The 23,227-nt window shown below is 30.5% G+C and overlaps 5 protein-coding genes across 8 annotated transcripts; 1 reads left to right on the forward strand and 4 right to left on the reverse strand.

Annotated features, from left to right (window-relative positions):
* Window positions 1-98: 98 nt before the first annotated feature.
* On the reverse strand, window positions 99-6,115 carry Lkb1 (Lkb1/serine/threonine kinase 11). Its single transcript, XM_035865851.2, has 6 exons — window positions 5,611-6,115; window positions 4,825-4,945; window positions 4,042-4,227; window positions 3,781-3,917; window positions 3,364-3,707; window positions 99-3,204 (listed from the first exon to the last, which is right to left on the reverse strand). Exons 1-6 carry the CDS (start codon window positions 5,946-5,948, stop codon window positions 3,044-3,046), a joined length of 1,287 nt encoding a protein of 428 aa, XP_035721744.1. The 5' UTR covers window positions 5,949-6,115; the 3' UTR covers window positions 99-3,043.
* Window positions 6,116-6,411: 296 nt separating this feature from the next.
* Window positions 6,412-7,931, forward strand: LOC118444170 (myotrophin). The gene is made up of 3 exons (XM_035872226.2): window positions 6,412-6,669; window positions 7,154-7,264; window positions 7,364-7,931. The coding sequence occupies exons 1-3, from the start codon at window positions 6,601-6,603 to the stop codon at window positions 7,538-7,540; spliced, it is 357 nt and encodes a 118-aa protein (XP_035728119.1). The 5' UTR covers window positions 6,412-6,600; the 3' UTR covers window positions 7,541-7,931.
* Window positions 7,932-8,115: 184 nt separating this feature from the next.
* On the reverse strand, window positions 8,116-14,221 carry egg (SET domain bifurcated histone lysine methyltransferase eggless). Of its 4 annotated transcripts, none has more exons than XM_035862581.2 (16): window positions 14,179-14,221; window positions 13,922-14,065; window positions 13,533-13,792; window positions 13,316-13,445; window positions 13,072-13,215; window positions 12,633-12,997; window positions 12,202-12,461; window positions 11,699-12,107; window positions 11,379-11,633; window positions 10,912-11,256; window positions 10,619-10,786; window positions 10,165-10,473; window positions 9,819-10,084; window positions 9,351-9,681; window positions 9,074-9,281; window positions 8,116-8,949 (listed from the first exon to the last, which is right to left on the reverse strand). In XM_035862581.2, exons 3-15 carry the CDS (start codon window positions 13,764-13,766, stop codon window positions 9,075-9,077), a joined length of 3,423 nt encoding a protein of 1,140 aa, XP_035718474.1. In that variant the 5' UTR covers window positions 13,767-13,792; window positions 13,922-14,065; window positions 14,179-14,221; the 3' UTR covers window positions 8,116-8,949; window position 9,074. The 4 variants fall into 4 exon arrangements, with proteins under 4 accessions (XP_035718474.1, XP_035718394.1, XP_085520722.1 ...); XM_035862501.2 differs by having other exon boundaries at window positions 14,117-14,198; XM_085664596.1 differs by having other exon boundaries at window positions 13,922-14,210.
* Window positions 14,222-15,065: 844 nt separating this feature from the next.
* bond (elongation of very long chain fatty acid james bond protein) lies at window positions 15,066-17,307 on the reverse strand. The gene is made up of 6 exons (XM_085664772.1): window positions 16,995-17,307; window positions 16,530-16,720; window positions 16,333-16,446; window positions 16,164-16,220; window positions 15,437-15,679; window positions 15,066-15,362 (listed from the first exon to the last, which is right to left on the reverse strand). The coding sequence occupies exons 1-6, from the start codon at window positions 17,029-17,031 to the stop codon at window positions 15,201-15,203; spliced, it is 804 nt and encodes a 267-aa protein (XP_085520898.1). The 5' UTR covers window positions 17,032-17,307; the 3' UTR covers window positions 15,066-15,200.
* Window positions 17,308-20,090: 2,783 nt separating this feature from the next.
* LOC118443673 (very long chain fatty acid elongase AAEL008004) lies at window positions 20,091-22,100 on the reverse strand. Its single transcript, XM_035871134.2, has 5 exons — window positions 21,834-22,100; window positions 21,326-21,516; window positions 21,142-21,222; window positions 20,862-21,045; window positions 20,091-20,772 (listed from the first exon to the last, which is right to left on the reverse strand). Exons 1-5 carry the CDS (start codon window positions 21,892-21,894, stop codon window positions 20,510-20,512), a joined length of 780 nt encoding a protein of 259 aa, XP_035727027.2. The 5' UTR covers window positions 21,895-22,100; the 3' UTR covers window positions 20,091-20,509.
* Window positions 22,101-23,227: the final 1,127 nt, after the last annotated feature.

Consider the following 23,227-nt stretch of genomic DNA (forward strand, 5'->3'; position numbering starts at 1 on the left):
TAAATAAATGCGAGAAGATCAAAAATAATGTTTACTATAATAGTTATTCTGAAATTTTCATATTACTCGTTATATTCATTCATTAACTTATTCAACGCTTCCAATTAAAACAACATCTGAACAAGGCTGAATGGCAGTATATTCACAATTTTGCTAATACGTTAGTACATCTGTAAATTATTTTTAAATGTCTATTCTACGATACAAACTTATACATACATATATACAACATCGATCGGTATGATACACTCAGCCGATAGAATATGATATAATACAGAAACAGATTATGGCCTATCTTAATCGTATTCCCAAACTGATATTAGTAATGAAAAGAAAATATTCATCTTTAGGACACTTTGTGCATGATTAAGAATCATTAGACAAATGTATAATGACGAATGCAAGCGCATTTCAGATACAACCCAATGGCCTTGTAATTATTATATTATTATGCTTATTTGAACGTTTGCACTTTCAGTAAGCAACTTTATGCATAAATGAATATATAATTGACATGTGATATTATTAAAGTAGCATAAACGCGCATAATTAATTAATATTTCGATGAAATATTGCAAAGGAATTATATAGCATAGATGACTATTTATGCTATTATTTGATATATCTATCATATGCTTTAACATACGTAAAATTTAATTATCTCTATAATTTCAGTTAAAAGGAAATATTTCGTTATTTAATATAATCCATTCTCTGTGTTTGTGTGTGTATGTGTATGTTTTCTTTTTTTTTTTTCTTTTTCTTTTTTTTCCCTTTTTTTTTTTTAAGAATATGACTATAATTCTTACGAGCTATATTGCTACTTTAATAGCACATACGGGCAAACAATAGTAGTACATTTTGTATTACAATAAAAATATATGTATGTATATATATATAAATATTGCCCCGATAAAAACATGACAAGGGAATCACTTTTTTTTTTTTTTTTATACAGGCATACATTAATTTTATGTAATAATTGTACAAGTATATTTTGTTTAGAATTCGTGATTTTTTCGTATGATATGCAAGGTCAAAAAGTTGTTATCGTATAAACATTTAATATGCTTATTATATTTATCTTGCATCTATTATCTTTTGCAAACACGAGCAACAATTGCTAAACAAAATAAAAAATGTTGTTCTCGTTTATAATCCTCATATCGTTTTAGTATTAAATTATATCTATTATATTTTTAAATGTCTATAATAAAAATTATTGTAATCTATACTGCATAGTTTCACTTTCAAGTGACATTTAGGCATCTGAATTTCTTAATAGAAGAGATAAATTACAAAATTCTAATGGTTCGATCTTACATTCTACTTACATTCTTTAATTAAAGTCAATTGGATTAATTTTTTTTAATACAAATTATACATTCTTTCCCATAATCCGTCTATAAGTCAATCGTTACACGATAGATTTCTGATCAAAACAAGCTTGTTTTCTATTAATGCATAATGATTATTATATTATAATATCGTAGTTCTTCGTTTTTTTTTTTTTTCTTTTTCTTTATCTCATAATACGTAACATCTAAATTTTTTTATCCGTTTAGCACTATCCTGATCTTTCGTTTTGTTTTCTTTTTCTTTTTTCTTTTCTCGAATATCTACTGTTCCGATAATATATGTGTAGAATGTCAAATGGAAAAAATTAAAAAAGAAAAGAAAATGTATCATTAAACAAGTATATCGCTAAACTGATTTTCCAAAATGTATAACAATATTGTCAATATGCGAATATTCAACACGGTATTTAGTGAAAGAGATGAAATCGATATATTATTGTAGACGAAGATATACAGGTAATGTGTTTATGCTTTCAATTTATAATATATTCCATGTAGTTGGTATTATGTATGACCGAGACAAGTTTATAGAGGCATTCTTTATATGTACATCCTATACATTTCAAATCATTTTTAATACTTATTCAATCATATTTATAAAATTTTTTCAGGGGAAACAGTATCTGCATTATCTTGGGAGTTGAATTATGCGTTATACATAATATTATAATAAACTCTTGTAAACGTACTAATATATAAATATAAAAAATCATGTATTTTTTGCTTGTAACAATCTATTGCACCATTTATAGGTAGTCATCGCTAAATGTTTTATAACTTGTTTTCATTTTGAAAAAATTTTACTTATCACGATGATCACTCTCTACCATTGAAAATGGAATATATTAAGCATTGTATAATATGACATATAATATGCGATTTAAGCAGATACAAACTTCCCTTGTTGCGACTACGAATACCTGTATTCCATATTTACACAGTGTTCAATTAAGTTAATGTACAGTAGAAAAAAATCATCTCACTTAAAAAAATACTACGTATCCTAGTCATGCTGGCGTCATTATTTAAGTATAATTACATTGAATAATATATAAGATAAAATTGGTTGATTTTCTTTCATTTCTATAAATATTGAACATTTTTTTTTCTTTTTATCCTCCTTGCTTCTTCCTCTTATTATAGTTACAGATTGATGTAAATGTAATTATAATATGTTATAATCGAATCGAGGAAGAATTTTTTATTGAAAACTGACTTGCTATCTTGAATTATAAAATATCTGTTAATTTTTCGTAGACTGATATAGTATAAATAAGAGTCTCTGCTACACCGGAATTAGCATATCTCAATTAATAGAGACAATATAAGTTGACTATTATCACTATACTTGGATGATCTTAATTTACAAAATTAAATATAGAAAGAAATTCTAATATGTATCATAGTTAGAGGCAATCTTATTACTCATAATTTCATTATGACACACATAAACAAACGATACTTTTCTCTTACGAATTAGAAATAATTTAATCCACAATCAATAGTGAATCGTGGACCTCTCGATATAACTATTTAATATTAATATCACAAATGTTTACATTTATGCGCTTTTGAACTAGTTCAAAAGTGTTGCGCTGTCAACAAACACTCAGTCATCTCCCCCGTAGAGAAACTTTGTAACTACCAGTAAAATATTTAATACCATGAAACAGTATTGTGCCAGATCACGAAGGTTTGCAAGATGGAAACTTTTTAATACCGATACATGATATTGGTTTGCGCCATCTTCTTTTGCTATGTGTATTTGATTTATTATTACAATGACTGTTACAAGTTGGCTTTTGATCTTCGCTAGTCCTATCCATTTCTTGAAGTCTTCTTTCCTCTATAAAAATGAAAGTATATTTATAAATTTTTATATATAACGGCAACATTAAATGAATCGTACATAAATGTAAAGAGGCAATTTCTATAACATATAGATATTTTTATTCTCTTAAGAAAGATATCACGCTCCTTGATAAAAATATCAAATTTCGCGTACCATTAAGTTGATGTTCCGTATAATATGTCGGATTGTCATCAATCCCATAGTGATATTCCATCAGGTACGGTAATACAGTCATACTGTGACATTTACTTCCCCTCAAGGGAGGTAAAGGCACTTCGTTTTCCGTTCTAGGATGCCTACATATGGTCCAAGGATGTCTTTTCACTTGTTGCAACGTAAATCTATCTTCCGCGTCTTTTTGCAACATCCCTTCTATAAGGGATCTTAAGGGTTCCTCTACTTCTTCCGGTATTGTATATTCACCTTTTCCAATGTTCTCATATAATTTATATATAGTGTCTCCTTCAAAAGGATACTGACCTGTTGTTATATTATATCTATACAAAATGGAAGTAACTATGTATTACTATCTGGTAAATATTTTAAGTAATCTCATGTTATTAAACTTACAGTGTAACTCCACTGCTCCATATATCTACTTTAAATCCTGAAAATGTTTCACAGCCATTTGCAATTTCGGGTGGTTGAAAGGCTGGAGAACCTTGACCCATTTTGCATGTATCATCTATAGAAAACATATCTAGTGCCTTGCAAGATGAGAAAGATATATCATTAAAATATAAAAAAAATAAAAAAGAGGAAAAACAGGAACAATTAAGAAATATTTAATTAATTTCTCTTTTGTAAAAATACATTTCCACAAGTTCATACCTCTGCAACTCCAAAGTCACTAATTTTTAAGGTACCATCTAATGTCAATAACAGATTTCCAGGTTTTATGTCTTTATGTACTATTCCTTTACTATAAAGATATTCTAAGCCATCTAACAGCTGACAAAAATAGTCATGTGCCTGCCAAAGTGGAAGCTTCTTCAGAGGTGTACTTTCCAACATGTCCTGTAAAGAATCTAATAAATAGAAATCTATTTGTTGTCAACTCCATGCAATCCTTTCTTCTAGTCATATATCTATATATATATATATATATATATGTGTATATATATATATATACACACACGCACGCACGCACGCACACATATATACACATATGTATACACATATATATACACATATGTATATGTATATATATACACCCACACACACACACACACACACACGCGCGCGCGCGCGCGTTTAATATAAAAAATTATTCTCTTTATAAAAGCAAACCAATATCAACAATTTAAAAAAAAAAAAAAAACAAAATTGCTATTATGTATTTTTACGCAAATCTCTACTTTCTAATTATTAAATGCAATAGTTATTTCCTCGTGTATATCAAGATGAGGCATTTTGTATTAATATTTTACTTTAGAAATGTTAAATTAATATTTCATGCCTTCTATCATAAGATTACATTTATACGCATACTCGATAAATTATAAAATAAAAATACATAACGTATATACTATTTTTCTTTTTTTTCTTCGGTATGTATGCATGTATATGTTAAATAATTTTGCACAATAAAGTTTGAAATTCATTGAACTTTACCTGCAATCCACATACACAAAATTCCATAATTAGGTACATCTTTCTCTTTTCATCATTATAAAGAACATCTACAAGGTTAATGACGTTCTTATGTTTTAATATTCTTAATAGCTTTATTTCCCTGTTAATGAACATCAGAAATAATCAAAATGTATATACAAATAAATTAATCTATATGTGTATACGATCAGTGTTTGGTTCAACTATGAACGAATATAGTTATATTCTCTTTACAACATGATGCATGTTGTAGGAATGCAATATTATGACAAAAAGTCATGTAATATTACAAGTTTAAATTATTTAAAAGTAATAATATTATAATTTATTTGACACAAATAATTAATTTATTACTAATAATATATAAATATTATCATTTGTGTTAGTAACATTTTTATATATTGTTATGCAATATAGATGGCAATTGAAATCAAAGTAATACATCTAATTTATATAATCATATGTGTGAGAATGTTTAACAAAGGGAAAAATTTGTAACAATGAAATATGATAAAAGTAATTTACAAAAGGCAAGAGATTCCATGATTTTTTCAATCATTAAAGTAATCATTGCGGAAAAAGAAAATAAATAAATAAATAAATAAAAGATAAATAAAACTTGGATTCTTCAAAATGAAAATTATTCCATAGAACGAGTGACAACTTCCATGGTGAATTGCAGAAGATAAAGAATAAATATGTGTAAATATGTATGTATGCTGTGCGCACCAACGTTTATACACATATACTCATATACTCATATTATTACATGCTAATATAGCATACCGTTGAATTTCTCCATTTGGAAGTTTAAGGTGCTTTTTCTTTTTTAGAATCTTAACAGCTCTTCGACACAGAGTTTCTGAATCCAGTACTTCTTTCACCTTACCATAACTACCTTCACCAAGTACATCCCCCATAACATATTTACCGATAAATTTACATTTTTTCTTTTTCTCCTCATATATGATCTGATCTGAATCCACCCTATGGAAGAACATGTTGATTTCATCCAAGCCATAATTTGGATCATCGTTAATCCATTTGACTGGCTCGATATCTCGAAATATTTCATTGTCCATTTCTTCCTCATCCGGGTCACATATCGTAATCCGATTGTCCATTTTCACAATTCTAAGTAAAACTAATAGTAAGTCACACAAAATCACACAAATTTAACCTATAATACAACCGGCACCACTACTGTTGTGAATTATGATCAGGGGAGCCAAACTCGTAGAAAAGGTAGGAAAGCAAGGGCTTCGAATAACGCCTCTCGTTCGTTTAATAGGTGCGCCCACGTTCCCTTACTATCTATGCGCTCCCTGGTAGTCGAATTTCAAAACTACATCCATACGAAATTATTTATTATATTATACGATTTATAAACATATCGAGAGATATTTATCGTATTGCTCGCATCGAAATATACCATATTACATTTGATATTGATTTTCGTTTATATTATAGCGATATATTATTATTAATAGCGGTAACGTTTCATTGAAACTTTCAATTTATCGCGCCCAACGCGTGTATTTGCCGTATCAGTAGAATGTCGCTGGAGCGCTAACGCCGCCACGCTTTTTATAAGCTTACCGCATACAATTTTTTTACATCCTGACATCACGTTCGGTCTATTCTTTCGTCCGGCTGCTTAACCAAATCTGATGGATGTAAGATCCGTCACGTAATTCATACAAGCGGTTACAATTTTATATTGGATACGTCTATTGCTTGACAACAAGAGTTTGTTTCAATAGATTTACGAAAAAAATGAGCGAACTCGTTTGGGGAATAAAAAATGGTGATCTCGAGCAAGTTCGGGATATCGTTGAGAATAAGGCAAATATGACATCTTCTTTCATAGACTTTAATAATCATTTTTACAAATTATAACTTTGCACGCTATATATTACAACGACCAATTATTTTTTTTTTTATCTTCTTTATCGCTTTATTTAACTAATCAGTAATCAATGCATCGTTCACATGATGCAGCAATTTGCTAATCGCTTAAATAACAGCTGCCGACCAATTTTGCTTTGTAATTATCTTTTAAGATTAAGTGTAGCATCGATAATGATGCTACATATATTTTATTTTAATATATTCTACATTTTTTATATGTTATAAAGTATAATTTCATTCTATTGAAATATATTTGTTGCTACCTTTTGCTTCATCTCTTCAAATTCTATTTTTCATCTTATTTGTGTGTACACACACCACACGCGCGCGCGCTCGCATACACACACAGACACACACACACACTCACACACGCGCGCGCACGCACGCACGCATATATACATATGTGTTTACCCAACAGAATATCGATGTAAATCAAATGATAGATGGAAGAACACCATTACATTATGCTGCAGATTATGGACAATATGATGTAGTTAGATATCTTTTAGAGAAGGGTGCGGATGCTAATGTAAGTTATTAAATTTAAACCTCTCAAAACTTCTTAAAACGTCATAGAGAAATATATCTAAACGATTAAATAAATCTAATGTTGATGATAATTTTTCAGGCTACAGATAAGCATGGTATAACAACATTACTAGCTGCAATTTGGGAAGGCCATACTCATTGCGTTAAGTTATTATTAGAAAAAGGTGCTAGACCGGATGGATTAACTCCCGATGGGACAAGTTATTTGAATGCCGCTGAGAAAGAAGAAATCAAACAACTTCTCAGAATGCACTAGCAGAAATCCAAACGTATACAAGGCGATAACTTTTTTTATTCTAGTATGTTAATGTTCTTAATATAATATCGCGATTGCTTTGTTTTTAATTTCGTGCATACTTTTAACCATCATATTTATATATATACATATATTTTAAATGAAAGCTGTCAGAAATATGGGGGTCACAGTTTTATAACGATATGTCGCACATGAAAGATACATAATCAGGGAATTATTTCTTAGTAGATTTTCAATTATACCAATAAGTATAAGTTCTAAATTTATACTGTATAGTAACATCTTTTTATGTGTTATATGCATTGGAATTAATATTATTTTTCCATTTTAACCAAATTATACTGTAGAGAATATTTTGATACATTCTATAAAATGCATTCATTTTAATCTATTTATTATTTGTTTATTAATATCGATCATTCCTTTCACATATCTTTTACGAAGGCTGCTTTAATCTTATATTTATAATCACTAGAAGTAAAAAAAGAAAAGAAAAAAAAAAACAAAAAAAAAAGAAAAAAAAGAAAAAAAAGAATTTAGTTACAATATAAACATTAAGTATTACTAAAAATGGAATATCTAACAATGTGAGTTTCCATTTGAATTATTTTTTGAGATTACTTTATTTTCAATCCTGGTTAAAAGTTTCTTTTTCTTAAATATAAACTATGTCAAAAAAGAATGCGTTTGTGAAGATCATATCTCATATATATTGTCTTGGAAGATATAAAAAAAAATGTACAATAATCAAAAATCATAAGTCATTGGAGCATTGTTATAAATTTTGTTGACTCTCTTGTCAACTTCATACACATGACTAAAAGTTTATTAGAGTGCTGCGCATTCAACTGGCCTATTCTGTGAGATTTAATACCAACTTGATTGGTATGGCATTCATCCACATACATTGCATCCCTTCTATTAGTAGGTGGTACAAAATTAAACAGATTGTTTAATAGCAAAGTTAGCAAAATATTATGACACATATGTAGATGTCCGCTTAGTGGAACAGGCTAAAGAGGAAAAGACTGTAATATATAATCGATGAATTTATGCAATATATAATATGCGTTTTGTATATTTTTGTTCTGTTTTAATGTTACGTCACATTTGGATGTTTGCAAAATGAATACATGTATACATTGATAATACAATTGTGTTTATCTTTTCCCTTTAGAATTTTTCTAAAGGACAGCATAATAGTCCCACCTTGTAGTATATAAAAAAATCTGCATTATTTAAAAATCTTCCTCCCTTTTTTCCATCACGTTTCCTTCACACTTGTACACATACGACGTGGACATCAGTTGCGTTATTGTTTAGAAAAAATGAACGTCTCTTAGAAAATTCTTATCGCTATTTCGTTTGTACTTGTAACAAATGTATATTGCTCCTCGTAGTAGTATTCTCTGCAATTAAATGTAACTTTGTTGTATTAAGGGGGAAGGGGAAAAAACGAAAAAACGAAAAAACGAGAAAACGAAAAAAAAGAAAAAATTAATAAATTACAACGTTAATTAATCTTGTATGTACCTTAGAGAAGTCGTCCTCTGCAATTTGATGCGCCGCATTTACAAATAATTACTTTACCTGGTATGCTACCTACGTCATAACTATAATTCCATGTTAATTCTTGACCTGCTCTAATGTAATTTAAAGCAAAAAATGCCACCCACGGAAAACGTACATCGTGCGTATCTACAAATACGTTTTGGACAAAAACGTTTGGATCACAAGAATGCTGAAAAGAAATGATGTAATGGTTAATCTATGACAATGAGAACTCCAAAGAGAATTTGTAGATATTTACATTTAAGTAACGGCCTATATTTCCCGTTGTTTTGGCATCCATAATGTAAACAGCCTCATCCTCTCCATAAAAATCCCTTACAGATTTAAACTTTGGTCTATCTAATTGCATAGGCTCTACCGATGGATCAAATCTGCTTGGTTCGCGTCTACTACTTCGATTTTCTTCTTCGTCGCTTATTATAACTGTATCTTGATCCGTTGAACGATTTTCAAGCGTAGACGATTTTGTAGCAAGATTTTCTAAACTTTTTGTAGTACTTCCATCTTCGCTGTTTTCTTCCGAGCCATCTTGATTAGTTTCGCCTCTTTTACGTTTCCTAAGACGCTTTCTGAAATTACACATAACTGTAAATGTAAAATTTAATTGTTACAACGACAATAAATAGGATATAGAGTAATAGAGGATAAGATATATTTCTCTTATGAAATCATAGTTAGTATATTCTCGTGATATATTTTAATATACCTGATAGAAGGTTCATTTGAGTCTACAGAAAAATTTACGTATTTACTGATGTTGAAATCTTCATCAGAATCATTTGTATTGTTCTTAGTATTGTATTCTTCGTCGCTTGCAACATTTTCTTTTTTCTTATCTTCTGCAGGAGTTATGGGTATTTCTGGATCAAAAACATCACCTTCGTAACCTTCTTTCATACCTTCAACAACTTCAACATAATCTAATTCTGCAAGATACTCATCTCCATAATTTTTTCCACCTTCGTTTGCACCCTGCGTGCCATGGAAACAAAATATCAATGATAATATATTAATTTCATAGATTGAGAAAAATTTCATCCCAACTTGTTCACCTGTTCAGTCAATAGCCGTCCGGCATAGATACAAATAAAAGAACCAAGTGGAATGTCAGTGAGACACCTTATGCCCCAACCTCGAGGTGCCGTTTTGAAGACTTGTAATTTCAGTTTAAGCGGATGCTGTACAACTCTGTTCAGACATGTTTTTACGGCGCACTTGCAACCAGAATTACACTCATAAATACCAGTGGTTACTGGTTCTGGTAAACGTTTATAAACATAACCAACAGCTGTATTTGGTACTCTTCCTCCCAAGGTTGCTCCTTGTATCGTTAGTTGCCAACATTGACATTTTGTTTTATCCTGTACAAACAGATTTTTATTATAAAGTATGATTAAAATCAATGATACTTAATAAATGATGCTTCATACAAGCAAATATGTGTGTATATATATATATATATATATATATATATATATATATATATATATATATATATATTGCTACCTGGCAATCGTCTTCGCAATCACAGCTACAAAGAAAATTTGGATCTAAATTTAAGTTTACACCTTCTGTAGGTTCCCTCTGAGTACTATATCTAATAGTATCGGGTAAAGCGTGATCTAATTCATTCACGCACGGTATTGGCACATTTTCTACTCCATAACTAAGATCCTGCGAGTACATATTTCAGATTATATCAACTTAGTAATTAATAAAATTGAGAAATATCGTCAAATCATTTTAATCTCATTTATCGTGTGAAATTATATAGAAAAATAATTCTGACATCTACTTACTTTAATGTTAACAAAGCATTTGTCTAAAACAAACTCTGCCAGACAATGGACCCAATAATCAAAATCAAATAAATCTACTGACATTGGACTACCAGTACGACGAAGATAACGATGTAGCTCTTCCATGTTTCGTAATCTTACACCGCATGGTGCTTGATACAATATAACTTTTTTACCTTTAGGAAATTTACAGAGTTGTCTATTCCAACCACATAATAGCGGAATCGAAAGGGGCGAGTATCCTTTTAAATCATCTGGTGTAAAAGATATGCTTTGTATACATTGTGGTCCACATTTATGAGGAACGAATTTCTTCGTTTGAATCTCGTTTTGTGTTTGATAATACTATGAAAAGGAATATTTTCTATATTTTAATAACGTTCATTAATATTTCGGCCACGCACGCACGCACGCACGCACGCACGTACGCACAATATTTTAATAGCATTTTATGCGTTGTTACTTACAACAATGCTATGAGCAGATTTCATTTCTGGAGTAGGATTACAAATAGCTGTATCTGTCCCTATTGGTTTTTTACTAGTACTTTTCTTAGCGACAGCACGAGACTGCGATGGTGCTATTGCAGAGGCTGATTTAGGTGTACTGAAATTTTGATTTTCATTAGGTACAGTGTCCGATTGCTTTCCTATTTGAATATTTTTTGCCTCCTCGTCTACTTCTACGTTCGAAGTATATTCGACATAAGGTAGATTGTTTTTCTATAAATAAATAGGAGTACTGATTGTAAAGGAAAATTATTTTAAACGGTATGAAAAATGCTTACATTAGTAGTAACAGGAATACGATGACGAGTAGACGTATTGATAGAAGCATGATGACCCTGCTGCCTAGCATTTGCTTTTAATAGTTCAAGATATAAGGGTCCCAATCTGGCAGAACCTCTATAAATCCATTCTGTTCTTTGATCTGCATCAAAGTACATTTGCACAAGACTCGCATCTACTTGTTTAACCCTTGCAATCCACCATTTAGCATTCCATTCGGTCTTTACTACCTGACCATTTTGTAATTTTACCATAGGTCTTTCTGGATATGTTTCCATATATTTTCTTACGAAATCTCGTGACTCAGTAGCTACGTCTTCCCAAACTCTAGGAGAACTTTCGGATACCACAAAGATATCTTTGTGTGTAACATACTGTACGTATCCGTCGTCAAAGAACACCAAGTATCTGGCAAGTTAATATTATCGACGCATAAGAATAATTATTCAAATAATCCAACTATATAAATAACATCTAAGAAATATTTCTTATTATCGTTAACCTGTACTTATTGGTAGATTTGGGAGGTTCTGCGATCACTCCGCTATAAAAATTGGAAGTATCCAATTTCTCAACGATTTTTTCATAATTTTCCGTATCGTGAAAGACAGCGATGACTCTGGTACCGACAGGAATAAGAACTTTACTTGGTACTGCTACAGCAATTTGTTTACCAAATACAGACTTGATAACTGAATTGTACTTTTTTTGCAATAATCTTACCCTACAGTGTAATGGACTTTTGGAAACTACATTTTGTACCTAAAAAGAGCATTATTTCCCAGACGGAATTGTTTGGGTAATCAACATTTTTTTCTTTATTATTTTATTTTTTTTTTGTTTTATTTTGTTTCTGTTTACTTTTTTTCTTTTCTTTTCTTTATTTTTTGTATTTTGTTTTTTTTTGTTTTTTTTTTGCTTTTTTTTCTTTACCTTTGCTTTAATCCATCGCATGAGAGGATGTTTCATGATGTAAACGATACTGTCGATTTCTGGTTGGGCTTTGACAAGAGGACCATTAGGAGGTAAATCCAAAGCTATCGTTTGTTTATTATCTCTCTCAATGGGCAGTATTTCCGGTTGAGAATCTTGCTGCATTTTACAAGGTGACATACGTACTTGCGTGACTTTTTTAGTCGCTACAAGCGGATGAGCAATATTTTCTTCATAATCTGCATCTATTTGAAGTTCCTGGAGCATTCGAATTTGCGGCCTGAAGTCTTCGTATAAACTATTTCTTAACGTGTCCATATGGGAAGTTAATGTTTTTATCTGATCATCAGTGGTTTTATTTCTTTCTGTCGATAGAATTAAATTTATTAATACCGCAGTCTTAAGATCTTTATTGAGAAAGTTATTTATATATAGATACCATCAATTTGTTTCCACCGTTTTTTCAATTCATTTTGAGCTTCCTTTATTTGATAATCCACATTGTATCGTTTAAAAAGAGATTGCAACGTAATATCCAATTTTTCTTCTAAATCCAATAGTACTTCCGTTGGTAAATAAGTATCTAAGGTATAAGAGACAAAAAGATTTAAAATAGAAAAGAAAGTTAAATACAGCTTTTAGAATGTAGTCTTATTAAAAATAATATTTGAACATAATCTCACTGTTGTCATCAAGGTCTTTTTTCTTCTCATCGTCTGACTCATCGCTATCAGAAATTTCTACTTCCACTGTATAATCTGGAAAATCGCACTTCAATAAAGATTTTTGATCCAAAAGTGCTGCTACCAATTGCTGCCAAAGTAATAAGAAAATCCATGTAGTTTTGATTAAAGACGGTGATATAAGTAATAGAAATTTTTTCAAAATAATATTATATACTTTTTGGTGGTCCAAAGCAACATTAAAACATTGCTTGCATATTACTTTAGGCTTTTTTCTCTTTTCTGTATTGACACCATAATATGCACACGCAAAGGATGGCGCGGGTTTCATGTCAACTCCGGATTTACATCTAAAGTTTATACAATTATTATTACAAGCTTTAGAAATCTTGGGACTTTTAACTTTATTGTTAGGTAATTCTTCGTCGGAAACTAATTCGATTACTTCCATCTCTAATGTTTTTTATTCACTTTCACCTAAAAATATAAAATAATACATATTATTTTAACCGATATAGTTGTCTTTTACGCACACAGATATAATACAATGAGAAGAGCAATGATTACAGTTTTTTTCCATATTTTAAAAAAAGTTAATTTTATTACCCGATTATTGATATTAAATTATAGATTAAATTTAAAATCTGTATCTGCTCTGTGGAAGAAACAAACACTGCAAGCTATGTCATTGTTATTTCAACAATTGACACACTTTGATGAAAATGCACAATATTTTACAAGTCCCGGCACCTAAAATTATATCTTTTAGTCATTGATTTAGGAAAATATGTCTACTCGTACATTCTAATAAAAATATTATTTATAACGCAAAACAATCAAAGCTTCCTTCGAAATGTCTGTACTTGTGTGCTTTGTGGTTAGGTGATATGTGAAATTAGACGTTGGTGCCATCTGTAAGTAGCGGGAATAAAAGAAAGACAGACTAGGGATCTAGAGGAGGATCGAATTTGAATATCTAGAAATGAGCATCTAGAAATAATGAGAAAAAATTTCGACTGAATGTTTTCTACATTGGTTTTCTTTATATACATATATATATATATATATATATATATATATATACATACAATATATATATATATACATACATACATATATATACATATATATATATATACACGTTATATACTCTTTATTGATATTATCTCATATTATTATATCAAGTGTAGACGTAGAGAACATCAGAGAGCGTCGATCAATTAAAGCGTCGATCGGTTCGAGCGAAGATAAAAATGTCAGAAGAAAAGAAATCTATAATAATTATTTTAAACGATTATAGATTTCGTAGAATTATAGTTAATAATAGGACATATATTTATTTATTTTTCTTCATTAATTCGACATTATCTTCGTTCGTATATTATTATTTAATGTACGTCGTTGGTTTCATCTTTGCGAAAAATATCATGAAACCATAAATGTTTGTGGCCCATCACAAATCTTGTCTCGCTATCGATTCGCAAAGATAGATCTATAGGTTTCATCGACTCTACATCTCGAAGATCGTAAACAGTAATAATTGATAAAGAAATATTTTTCTGGGTTTTTCTTTTATCTTAATTGGCGTATAACCGATCGATCGATCGATCAAAAAGGAACTAATCTAATTCACCATTAGAAATTTCGAATAACGAATTCCACCTAAGGATTATAATCTTGATCATTTATGACAATTTATATCGCACGGAACTTTTTACGTAATTTAAATATAAGATCGTAATAAATATGTACGTGCATATTTATCTATCTACGTTTATTATTATCCTTGGAGAACTTTTTACATAATTTATATATTAGATCGTAATAGATTTACATGTATGTATGTGCATATTTATCTATCTATTATTGTCCTTGGCGAATTATTTTACACTTGTTTCTGCTTGATGTAGGCTTTCCTGTAGAAATTACCGAATAGGTACATGAAGATCACCACGTGCGTCATGAAACAGTAAGTTAAGATTTTTGGCATTCTGCAGTCCATCACCAACGTTAATACAAGATAAACGATCATTATAACGAATTGGATCTACAAACGTGTTGGTTTTAAGTGAAAAATTTTCGTACTTGTCTACAAAATGATTCATTTATTGGATAACTTACCAGTTGGAACAAGGTCATATATTTCTTCCACCATAGATACTTTTTGTATTTTGGGCCCAATGCGGATATCAAGTAATACGTATACATAACGATGTGAACCATAGAGTTGAGTAGTCCGACGATGATACCTTGTTCACCGGGTAGTAGCTTCAGATAACACCACGCGAACAAGGCTGTGGCGCTATGATGATAAATGTGAAGGAAAGTCACTTGGTCCTGTTTCTTTCGCAAAATAAAGAATACCTGGAAAAAGAAAAAGAAAAAGAAAAAGAAAAAAAAAAGAAAAAGAAAAAAAAGAAGAATGGAATAAAAGGAGAAGACAGAAAAAATAAAGAGATGAGAAAGTGAAAGAGACGGAAAAAAAGAAGAGCCTAGTTTCTTAGTTATCTTATTAAAATAAAGAAATCGCATTAATGATAGAAATCAATGCAAGCTAGATAAATGCTTTATGAGATAATTGAGACTAGTACAAATGAGTTGACACGAAAGAATTGAGAAATTTTCTTCCGTTTAAGAAATCCGTAACGATTGTTAACCGGCGACGTTTCAAAATTTATTTCTCAATAATACCTTCTCTTGTATATATTTGCACAGAATTTCGAAACTATATATTGTTCAATAAATTAATTAATTATTTCTTTGCTTTTTTTTTAAAGATGACGCAACCCTGACGCAACACATCATGAAATCTTTTACTCGATTCTTTTTTTCATGATATTTATCTTACCGTATCTACAAGCTCGATAATCTTAGCGAAGAAGTACCACCAGGCTGCCGTTGATAACTGCAATATTAAATGAAGAAAAGCAAGGCAATTAAAAAAGGAAAAGAACAAAGGAGGAATAAATAAATTCGATCGAAAAGTATTAATACTATGTAAAAAATTATATCGTTACAATTTGTAACTGTTCATCGATCGGGGTTTCTAAAGATTCGTCTTTGGACAATTGATGGGTTCGCAATCTGCATCCGTTCGAACGAATCAAAGCTCTGAGATCGATTTTTGTAGTCTGAAAGTGATCACATTTCTTATCAATTATTGCTATCGTGGCTAAATAATCGATTAAACGAATTCGATTGGAGTTACTCTTACCAAGGATGTTAACCATATATTAAAGACAATTAACAACGCGTTATACGCTATTAAAAAGCCTTTGAGTTCGAAGGCCGGACGATTTTCCATTATTTTCGGGCCAATTTTGATAACAAAAAGTAAATATAGTAAAACGATGCAGATTATCGGCCCTGGAGAGCCCATTAACGGCCATGTGTCAACCATGGGATCTAAACAGAAATTCAAAGTTCGTCTATATTTTCGTGATATGATATTCGTGCGTAGTGAATATTAGTAGAAAAGAAAATAAATAGTCAGAGTAAAAGCGTATATCTGATCTATTGTTACGTTAATTTCCATTTAAAAGTTATTAAAGCGTTCATCGCGGAAATGTTTGTTATTGGATCTGGATCATCTTTCATTAAATAAAAGTCAAATGACTCGATATATCGAGTTGAATAAAGTTTTGGAGTGATCGAAGAGAAGTCTTTAAGATAGAATTACCTTTTATGTTTTCAAAAATTTCTTTGTAATCAGTCATCTTGGTGCTTTGGAGTCGATGAATTTGTTCGCAGCTACGATACGATACGATAGATCGATCGATTCGCAAAGAGCAACTGATCGTGCGTGTGCGTTTTGAAAAGGAGAACGAATCCGGTCGGGAAAGCTTAGCATGTAAGTAATTTATACGTGCGGATCTTCGTACGGTTTAAGTGGTGCGCGTGCGCGAAACAGAAAGAGAGAAGAATGATGAGAAGAGTCCGAGTCTATATCAAAAACTGAAGGTATCGTTGTGGCAAGTGCGCCATTAAAGAGATCTTTACCACCGATCCGATACCATTTGATCGTTTTTCTTAGTTCTCTCTCTCTCTCTCTCTCTCTCTCCCCCCCCTCTCCCTCCCTCCCTCCCTTCCCCTACGGCCATCCCTCTCCCTTCTTCCCCATCCGTCAGTCCCTCTTGTCCCTGCGTGTATGCGTGCGTTATGATTGTATAAAGTTTAAAGTTGCTTTCATGGTCATGGTTGCGCATTGATTATGTAACCCTAAAACAACCCTGATAAAATCCAAGATACCCTGGTTTTATCTCTCTGTAACTTTTGTCAAATATAAAAAAATTGAATACTAGTTAAATGATTTTTGCAACTGATAAACGCATGTATATTATCGAAATCGATCGAATTCATACAAAAATAAAGGAAAAAAATTTTACAAAACTTTTCATATGTTAATTCGATTACATTGCATAATCAAAATAAAGGTTAATCGGTACAATAATCTTTTACTGATTACAGTAAAATAATCTTTGCGAAATATTTGAACGAGGTAGACAATTTTCTTAGAAAAAAGCAAAAAAACGTCTGCGACACAACGAAGATCGAGGTATTTGCCAAGCAAGCACAAAAAATTTTATTTGTCCGGAATAAAGTAAGCGACATTGAGAGGGATCTTTTTTACGTCTTTACGTAGACCTTTAATGTAAAATAAAGTTAATTTTTTCGTAATTCATTATGAAATCGTTGTCTTCACGTTGAAAATTCGTTTTTCTATACTGATTTAAGAAGGACACTTGTGTAAAGAAAAAATATGTAAATGTGCGCCAAAGATCGTAGAAGCGCAATTACTTCTTTTTTTTTATTCGATTTATATAAATTATTAATGAGCTTACAATCGTCAAGATTTTTTACGTATCTAACAATAGCTGTAATTTTCATTCACATGGGCTTACAATTTATTGAGACTTTGATAAGTTATTTTTGTTATTAGCGTAAATTTCACGAAGCCCGTGTTAAGAAATACAATCGACCGTATGAAAAAATAAGAAAGGATTGACAAACATCGCTTATTCATTTCAGATCTTGGCTGATATAGACGGAATTATAATGTCGATATTTGATGATTGGCGCAACTACCAAAGAGAAATATAATTCCCCGGACATTACGGTCGATTCGATCCAAACTTTATTGTTTTTCGCCAAGACTTACTATGAGATATCCTAATGAGGATGTCAATCAGTTAGTTAAGTAACGACCGAACTGACCTCGAATTTTCATTACTGCTCTTTAACGTTTTTACGGCGGTATAATAAAGCCGCACGTAATTTCTTCAAAAAGAAATCATTGATAGGATCTCTATGGTTTTTTCTAAAATATTAATGTTCCTGTCCCATCAAATTTTTCCTAGGTGTGCGGGTTTTCTTGTAAAAGCGGTCACAAACAGAGAATTTGGTATGGACCTTTCGTCGATAGCTTTCTATCTTCTTTCGAATCAACGAATGGACCAAAGTATAACGGGACATTACCTCTTATCGAAACTATAGTTGGTTAAACGGAACTTGTTCCATGCATCAATATCCGTTCTTTTTTTTTCCTTATTCACCGCTTCGATCCTTTCGACCGTCGGTGGACCGAAGAGAGAGAGAGAGAGAGAGAGAGAGAGAGAGAGAGAGAGAGAGAGAGAGAGAGAGAGAGAGAGAGAGAGAGGGAGAGAGAGAGAGAGAGGGGGAGAGAGAGAGAGAGAGAGAGAGAGAGAGAGAAACATTCGAAAATAAGTAGGTCGGCCGGCTTTTTTCCGAGCAACGGTGAATTCATTCCAGACTGTTAAGACTCGACAGGTAGCTTGTACAATCTTCATACTCTTCTTCGTGTTTTACTATAGAAGTCGACAAGAAAATCATCCAACGCTAACGATTTCGATTAAATGATATATTTCTTTTTATGTCAAGCCTCAATAATATTTTGAACGATTTTGGTAGAGAAAGTTATTCTTTTATTGTTAAGTCATTGAAACTAATATTTTACATAGTTTCAATGACAAATACGTTCATTTATATTCCATCGTTTATTAAAAAATTTTAACCGTCCTCATTTTGAATAGAATGCCTTCGCATTAAAAATAATCTATTGCTTTTTATGTACTTTTTTTATTCATATACGAAGAAAGTAGATATTTTTACATATTATAATTAATCAAAATTTATAGAATTTAGTCATATGTAACAAACATTTTTCTGCTTTTCTGCTATTTATTTTTTTGATCATTCATGCTCGACGAATGGCAGTGATTGCTAATCGTACGAATAGGTGTACGAATAAGTGTTAAAAGTATTTTAAAAATATAAGTATTCACAATTAGTTAATGTATACAGCTGTGCCGTAGCCGTTTTGGGTTTTTGGTCATGCGAAAATGGTTACCATTTTACAGTGGAAGAATCTTTTAAAAGCAATTTTAAGAGCAATTTTAAGAGTTATTACAATAAAATTAATTTTCATCAAAAAATCCAAGATTCATCCTTCATAGCATTCTACTTATACATATACATATACAATACAGGATTAATAATCTAAATTCTTAAAAAAGTTTCTCAAGACTTCAACGAACACGAACATATAAGCTCGGGGGTAATCGATTTTTATTGTACTGTAATTACAAGTTTTTACTAAACCTAATCATCCTAGAATAAGCATGTGATATCATCGGATAAAATTTAAAATAGTCGATGATAGGAATCTTAGTATAATAATAATAATAATAATAATAATAATAATAATAATAAAAAGGTAATATCTGTAAAAATTTTCGTATATGACAAAAGTATAAAATCTCGACCAAATATGTATTTTACTGAAGAGCTTCCATAATGTAAAAAATATACAAAAAAATCGCTAATAAATCTATAATGGTTAGAAAAGAAATGTGTGCTTCATTCATATAATAATGAAACAAAATAAATTTACTTTATTGTTCTTATTTCGATTCAATAATTTCAATAGCTAAAGCTTTTTTGTCATGGACTACTGACTGTTAATGTTGCATCGATCGTATATTTCAAAAGAATTGTATTATAAATTCTGAGCACGTACGACTTAGAAACAGTATGTTCGCCTGGCGGCAAAAATTTTCGAAAAAAATTTTATGAAGATTTTATCAAATTTTCGGATATCTTTGATTTTCCATTTGACAGTTTAACGCCACTTTGATCCGTTTTAGTCGAGACGCCGTTTCTATCAATTTAAAATGATTACTTTTTTATATACCTCTTGTAATAAAAGTCTGCAAATAGTATTATGATAAAGATCATGTGCGGCATAATCATTAACATTGGCAACTTGGGATAACCGCAATCCTTGGTAAAAATAGCCAATGAAAATTGTAACGATATTATAATAAATTGTAGGAATTGTAATTGAGTAATGTATTTCTTCCACCATGCATTACTAAGCTTTAACGATGTCCATAGATAATAAGCGTACATAATTGTGTGAACGAACGAATTGTAGAAACCTAAAAATTTAATTATAATATATCGATTTGGTTCAATTGGTCGTCAACGATTGATCAATTTTCTTCCTCCAACTCCTTGTTCTCGTTACCTATATATATGCCTTGTCCACCAGCCAAGTATCTTACGCCTATCCATGTTGCAATTATCATTCCAATATGATGATAAGTATGTAGGAACGTCACTTGATTCTGCTTCTTCCGTAATACAAAGAATATTGTGTTCAGAAGATCAAATATCTTGATTATGTAATACAACCAAACTAGAAATGCCACCTGTATTCACGATTTGTTTTATTCCTTTTCTTATATTCTTATTTACTTTTTTCTTTTTTTATCTTTAAAGTTAAAAACACACGATTTTTCATTTACCTGTAAGGCCTGTTGATCATTTGAATAGTCAATAGGCAAGCAAATAAATGTCGATTTCGCTATCAATCCTGATGAAATGCCCTATAAAGAAAAGTGAATGCTTGGTAAATATTTCAAATCGGATATTAGAGTTATTTCGAATACAAAATACTGAAGTATAAACTTAATTTGGAATAATATTTACCATAACAAAAATATATCCATTTAATATGATTTGTATAACATTATACAGCTGCAGGATCCTGTTCAACTCAAAAGGTTTTCTTTTTTCCATGAATGCGGGTCCGCTTATGTAAATAAATTGGAGATAAATTCCTATGATGCCGAAAAGATACCAAAATGATCCCACGAATAACCAATCTTTTGTTCTAGGATCTAAAAGTGAATTGATTTTCTTCATTTAAGTAATTTGCTTTGTTTTTTTTTTTTTTTTATAAACTATAATGTCGAATGCGTAATAGTGACATCATAAATATCAACATTCAGGCGCACTTTGTTATTACTATTAACACTCGATGCATGTCAATATAATATACTCTTTCGTACATTTTTCGATCGAGTTTTAATTTAATAAAAATTTATCTATAATTAATTAAAGTACATCGTAAAACAAATAAATGTCGGCGTTAACGTTATCTCGAAAGAGACGAGTTTTTACTTCATTATTATTCGATTAGACATACATGTATTACCTGCTTTATAGTCAGTAATATGATGATATTGATTGTAGAGATGATTAATAAAAGCTATCATCTTTTGTGAGGATTTTCCAGATTTGTAAAACTTCACAGTCGCTTTAACCTTAGTGCGACAACGATATGTAAAAAATAAAAGCCGATTCTATGAGTTACATTGATTCTTACATTTAAAAAATAATTTGTTTCGTAAGACGTTCGATATTTGATATAATCAGCGAACAAAGCCCAATGAGAATTAAACCAAACGATACGAAAAAGAACTGAACAGACTGAAATTATCGACTTTCCATCGACATTATCATTTTGTCCATTGTATTATAATTAAAATCCGGTTGTAGAAACTTATGCATTTTTTTTTTTTTATATCAAAGGAAGAAAAATACAATGAAACGAAAGTTCTCGTCATTCCGTTCTTAATTATTCATTTATCGTAACGTTGCCCATTTGCCATAATTTAATCGGAAATTACCAAAATCATCTTTCTTCTTCCCATTCCGAGCCCTTCATAACTTTTCTCGACGAAGAGAGTAATAAGAGAAATTATAATGAATAATTAGCAATTATTTTAATTATCGAAAGAAATGAAATAGAGATATGCATACATATAGACACATGCATACATACATGTACACATATATCTTATTTGCATGTGAAACACAACAATATAGATTATGCCATGAATAATATTTTATTTTAAAAAATTATATTAAAATTATCTTTTATTTGAATTGTAAATGTATGTCCAATAGTTTTATAAAATTTTCATTTGATCGACTTGAAATTGATTCAAAAATTAACCGAATGTAATCCTATGATTTATTTTATAATGTACACATGATTCTTGAATTAGAAAGGAAAGAAATAACTAATTATTAATAATTAAGTATAGGGTATAACAAATAAAATATTTACCTATGTATGAAAAATCTTATCTTATGGTAATAATAAGAGTAAAAATTTTACAACGGAAGCGGCAGAGCCAAGGTCATAACCTTTAGCAATAAACAAGTTCATGAATATACGATGATATATTATTGCGATTGGTAAAATAATTTCTATCGATAATATTATAGTAGGGATGCCGTTTTAACGTTAATTAACCATTAGTTAAGATTAATCCTACAATTTAATCATTCTAAATGTACGCGCTCATGCTCGGAAGGAAATATAGACAAATATAGAATAATAAATAGAAATCATAGGAGCGGGATTTAATAAACATCTGTTTCTTTGATAACAATTGATAACATTGTTCCTGATTAAAATGTTAAAAAATATTTTTAAAGTCGGATATTTTTGTAAGAAGAAAAGAGGAGAAAGGAGGAGAAAGAAGAAAAAAGAAGAAGAAGGAAAATGGATCAAGCGCAAAACGATCGATCTCCCTGTAA

This window comes from Vespa mandarinia, chromosome 2, assembly GCF_050613455.1.
Source record: "Vespa mandarinia isolate Hongniang chromosome 2, ASM5061345v1, whole genome shotgun sequence".
NCBI classification, from domain to species: Eukaryota; Metazoa; Arthropoda; class Insecta; order Hymenoptera; family Vespidae; genus Vespa; species Vespa mandarinia.

Bases quoted from the DNA above. Each gene is read 5' to 3' on its own strand.
- Lkb1 (XM_035865851.2), bottom strand. From the start codon at position 5,948: ATGGACAATCGGATTACGATATGTGACCCGGATGAGGAAGAAATGGAC. The intron at 4,946-5,610 runs GTATGCTATATT...GTTCATTAACAG, and splicing joins CCAAATGGAGAAATTCAACG to GGAAATAAAGCTATTAAGAA. The intron at 3,708-3,780 runs GTAAGTTTAATA...CATTTTGTATAG, and splicing joins TGGAGCAGTGGAGTTACACT to ATATAATATAACAACAGGTC.
- LOC118444170 (XM_035872226.2), top strand. From the start codon at position 6,601: ATGAGCGAACTCGTTTGGGGAATAAAAAATGGTGATCTCGAGCAAGTT. The intron at 6,670-7,153 runs GCAAATATGACA...TTTACCCAACAG, and splicing joins GGGATATCGTTGAGAATAAG to AATATCGATGTAAATCAAAT. The intron at 7,265-7,363 runs GTAAGTTATTAA...ATAATTTTTCAG, and splicing joins AGAAGGGTGCGGATGCTAAT to GCTACAGATAAGCATGGTAT.
- egg (XM_035862581.2), bottom strand. From the start codon at position 13,766: ATGGAAGTAATCGAATTAGTTTCCGACGAAGAATTACCTAACAATAAA. The intron at 12,108-12,201 runs GTTAACGATAAT...TTAACTTGCCAG, and splicing joins AAATCTACCAATAAGTACAG to ATACTTGGTGTTCTTTGACG. The intron at 10,474-10,618 runs GTAGCAATATAT...CTGTTTGTACAG, and splicing joins ATTGCGAAGACGATTGCCAG to GATAAAACAAAATGTCAATG.
- bond (XM_085664772.1), bottom strand. From the start codon at position 17,031: ATGACTGATTACAAAGAAATTTTTGAAAACATAAAAG. The intron at 16,221-16,332 runs GTAACGATATAA...TTAATATTGCAG, and splicing joins TCGATGAACAGTTACAAATT to TTATCAACGGCAGCCTGGTG. The intron at 15,363-15,436 runs GTAAGTTATCCA...ACACGTTTGTAG, and splicing joins ATATGACCTTGTTCCAACTG to ATCCAATTCGTTATAATGAT.
- LOC118443673 (XM_035871134.2), bottom strand. From the start codon at position 21,894: ATGATAGCTTTTATTAATCATCTCTACAATCAATATCATCATATTACT. The intron at 21,046-21,141 runs GTAAATGAAAAA...TCGTGAATACAG, and splicing joins ATGATCAACAGGCCTTACAG to GTGGCATTTCTAGTTTGGTT. The intron at 20,773-20,861 runs GTAACGAGAACA...TTAAATTTTTAG, and splicing joins TGGACAAGGCATATATATAG to GTTTCTACAATTCGTTCGTT.